The sequence below is a fragment of the Lolium perenne genome, chromosome 3 (assembly GCF_019359855.2).
Source record: "Lolium perenne isolate Kyuss_39 chromosome 3, Kyuss_2.0, whole genome shotgun sequence".
In the NCBI taxonomy this organism is placed as follows: domain Eukaryota; kingdom Viridiplantae; phylum Streptophyta; class Magnoliopsida; order Poales; family Poaceae; genus Lolium; species Lolium perenne.
In genome coordinates, this window is record NC_067246.2 from 240050169 (window position 1) to 240054255 (window position 4087).

Consider the following 4087-nt stretch of genomic DNA (forward strand, 5'->3'; position numbering starts at 1 on the left):
ACAAACATCTTCTTTCAACTACAAGAAAAAAGTGGCCGCATTTCTTTGAAAAGTGGTACTACTATTGATGGTAAAAGAAGAGTGGCATTCAGATCAACCAGAGACAGTATTGAGGAAACATAACTAATCTAAAAACTTATAATGTATCTACAATTTGACATTTACATAAGCAGCCTTAAACTTTAATCTTAGATAGAATATGTGGTGAAAAGATCTATGGGATAACTCCTTAACAGAGAAAAATCTATCATCCTCATATAAGAACCCTTCTATACAGAACTTGAAACATCAATAATAGAAGAGAATGCTTTTAATACTGGGAACAGCCACCCAAACATTTGACATGAACAACATAAATGACACGCGGTCAGCATCATTTTGTACCAGTAAGATCACAAAATGGATCTTCAATTACCCTCTTCTCCTCAATTCTCCACAGTAGTACCATCATAGCCAAATAGTAGTACCCTCAACAATTACCCTTTCCATTCTCCGCTTCGGTGAATTTTTCAGCTACCTATCAAAACATAAATGGGCATCAGAATACTCATATCTTGCATGTTACCATGTTCTCCAAAATGAAACCCAAGAAAAATAGTTGTATCAAAATGTTCTAACGGTTGCTGCTATTGCATTTCGGTTAGTTTTCCAAAAATGATAATTTAGCCCAACAATGAAGAAAATTCACATAAGTAAATGAACTTCATAGAAACATGCTTCTACCGGTTGGTCATATGGTATTACATTGAACTCATAAGGATAGTCTTCTAGTTTAGGAGGCATTCCATGAAGAAAAAACTATCATGTAGAGATGAAAATATTTGGCAATATAAAAAGAGATGAGAAAAAGTTGTTACACTTGTCATGGTAAGCCGCAAGTCCTAGATTTGGTGTATCAACAAAAACACTTCCTCCGCTTACAAATTCAACCTAGATTTCTGTTTATACAGAAATAGGGAATCACAGTAGAAAAATATAAGACGATAATGCAGTGATGAAGTGTGTACACTAAGAATATCACCCAAAAATGTAGAACAAAAACCATATATAAATGAAAGAACATCAAGTGTACCCCACATATTTTTTGAGACCCACCAACAGGGCAATATGTTAGAGATACATCTCTTTATTCAAATGACTTCTTAATTTGAAGCTGTAATGATATGCCGCATCTAGAAATAGAAGTAATTTTTGGGGAGGCTATGTATTTTCTACCAACTTACCCACGTAATTTTGATGTGCCATCAAATCAGAATCCAATGGAAGCATAGCATATAACCGATCCAAGCAATTGATTGCTAAGAGCACATCATGGAGAATGTAGAGTTCTTATGCTCAGTGTCAGGTGTCGTGCAGAAATATAATTCTAGCATGATTGTAGCTCCAGTTCTGCTCTTGCATGTAGATAATGGGCATCACAGGTCAACAGGAGGTGCATAATTATTGTTTTAAATATGTCTTTTCACCATAGATCAATTCCAGTTTAACTAAAAAACGCCTAATAAGTCGTTTGCTAAGATCACTATAGTGCATCAATATAACAGGCGACACCTACATCTGATCTCAAAGCCAAAAACAAGAAATAAGAGACTGAGCAATGCAGTTAGGAGCATAGCAATGTTTTGACAGCATGTATCCATAATCTGTAGAAAGCTACAATAATGTGAAGCGTAAACATGCGAGTGCAGCAGGGGACAACTAAAACCAAGAACCTAACATGCGTACAACTAACCTAATATATAATCCTAATCAACATGCATGAAAAAGGAAAAAAATCAAGGACCTTTCATGATTTATTTGAACTGATCGTGGCAGAGCTAAAACTGATCCAACCAAATCCTTTGTAACCGGCAAATAGATAGAGGTCTAACACTGAGATTGCTCTGAATGATTATCTATGAAGACATTTAGCAAATCAAAATTGATTTATATATGTTAAATTTAGTAACGACAATATGAAGGCATTTAGCAAACCGAAATTGATTTATACATGTTAAATTTAGTAACGATAATACATACTTTCAAGCTACACTACTTAAAAACCATATGTCCTAAGACGGGGGAAAACTTCATTACCCAGGCCAATATCCTATTGCATGTATAACAGAAATGAATGATGCAGGAGATGATTTGTCTCCTCCAGATGCTCTCTCACCTGTTTTCACGACCTTAACAGGAAAAACTATTGAAGATACATTACATCACACAATAGTTTCCAACACCACACACAAATTAAGCATGCTTCATTAACTGTCTAGAGAATCTTATAAACTGAATTTTAGTGCTAGTACAATCTCGTGCATCCTTAACTGTCAAAAAGTCTATCTTCAGCATATTTATGCACTATCTCTAGAATAACACATGTCTTGACATGGAAAGATCACTTGATGAACTTCTCAGGCATCCCACTACATGGAGAAACTGTAAAGTGTATCTTAGTTGAAAAGAATAACAAATATCCAGCTAAATGTATTCATGGAATCTTGCATATTTGGATTTCATTTGCTGTCAAAAGGGTCTTCTAGGTAAGTACAAAGAAGCACTTTGAGTTTAGCAATCAAAACAATATGTACAGGTAAAGGCTTGTAGACCAGATGGTCAAACATAGATGGAACAACGAATTGACTAAATTTTCTAATAATCACATCAACTAAACTTTGAACTCTGTTTCCCCGCAAAAAACGAAACTCCATTAGGAGCATCCCAAAATCTCAAGATTAATATTATCAGTCCCTTGTTACTGAAATACCTGAAGCCTAAAAAGCATTTTTCTGCAGCAGCAAAGCGTAGAAACAAGTGCTGAACAGAAAGATGAAAATAAAGAAGGAGATCAACCATGGCTATACCACTGAGTCATCTTCAGCGGTGACACCCCAGGGGCTCAAAGGGAAGTAGAAGGAGCGCTAGGAACCAAGCACGACTTACACATCGAGCAGAGTCAGCTACTACTGCGACTATTCAAAATCTATCTAGACTATGAACAGTCCAAACACAGCAAGAATAAAGAGAGCAAAGGTACGAAAATCAACATGGTTTTGGCGAGAGTCATTCCTAATAACCTGAAAACATATCCAATGGTAACAGGGGCGGAGCTTCAGCCTCCTACACATTTATATACTCCATCCCAGCCTGTGTGAGCCATCCCCACAAATTAGCAAATATTAACCAAAAATGCACATCGATTCTGTTGGTGCGTGCCTGAGGTGTGCTCACCGCGGCATTCCCGTCGCTGGAATCTTGCCTCCTTGGCAAAGGCAAAGCAGTAGGAAAAGATCGACAAAAGTTAGATGAACTGAAATTTTGAAGGAAAATCAACCAGGGGAATTGCCAGGATGGAGAGAGACAGGCATACCTCCATTTGCCACTGCCAGGCGAACCGGTAGTAGACGGCGGCGGCGGCCATGGAGGTGATCCCGAGGCTGGACATCACCGCGGGCAGCAGGTACGCCTGCCGCTCGGACTCCTTCCTCGCCTTGACCACCGTCATAGTTGTTGGTACCGCCACCGTCGGCTCGTCCGTCTCGTCCACCTCCGCGGTGTTGGCCCTGCCATCGGATGCCATGCGCAGGATGGGCCGAAGGCTAGCCGCGCCGGCGAGGGAGGCGGCGAGAGGGAATGGCGCAACCTCCAGCCTCGTGACGACCATGAAGATGAGATCGGACAGGAATCGACAGACGGCTCAGGCAGCAGCCTCTCGCCGCCGCCCACCCCCTCTCCAGCGGCCCGCCTCCTCTCCAGCACGCATCCACGACGACTACAACCGACTGCTGCAAGCCATGGGCACAGGACGGGGACAGCGCCGTGGTGAGTGCAGGAGGTTCCAGGGGGCAAGATTTTTCTAGATGGCCACAACGGTGGTCAAAGCGGTGATACAATAATTAAGTATATCAACCCACCATAATTAGCTGCAGCCACACACCCTACAAACACCAGGGAAGGCCCAGGAACGTTGAAGCTGCCGGCAGCCCACCAATTCCCACCCTCTGGAAAATAGCAAAGAACACCCGAATTACACACATAAAAATGCCGATGAAAAGCAAACCAGTAAAAGGAGTACTTGTCACCATGATATTAACCTGAAAGAAAA

General features: G+C 40.8%; 1 protein-coding gene across 4 annotated transcripts; it reads right to left on the reverse strand.

Moving 5' to 3' along the window:
- Window positions 1-3839, reverse strand: LOC127343863 (beta-carotene hydroxylase 1, chloroplastic-like). Of its 4 annotated transcripts, XM_051370059.2 has the most exons (4): window positions 3353-3839; window positions 3214-3244; window positions 3060-3129; window positions 1-517 (listed from the first exon to the last, which is right to left on the reverse strand). In XM_051370059.2, the coding sequence occupies exons 1-3, from the start codon at window positions 3644-3646 to the stop codon at window positions 3095-3097; spliced, it is 360 nt and encodes a 119-aa protein (XP_051226019.1). In that variant the 5' UTR covers window positions 3647-3839; the 3' UTR covers window positions 1-517; window positions 3060-3094. The 4 variants fall into 4 exon arrangements, 3 of the variants coding, with proteins under 3 accessions (XP_051226019.1, XP_051226018.1, XP_051226017.1); XR_007877552.2 differs by having other exon boundaries at window positions 3060-3244; XM_051370058.2 differs by lacking the exon at window positions 1-517 and having other exon boundaries at window positions 3017-3129.
- Window positions 3840-4087: the final 248 nt, after the last annotated feature.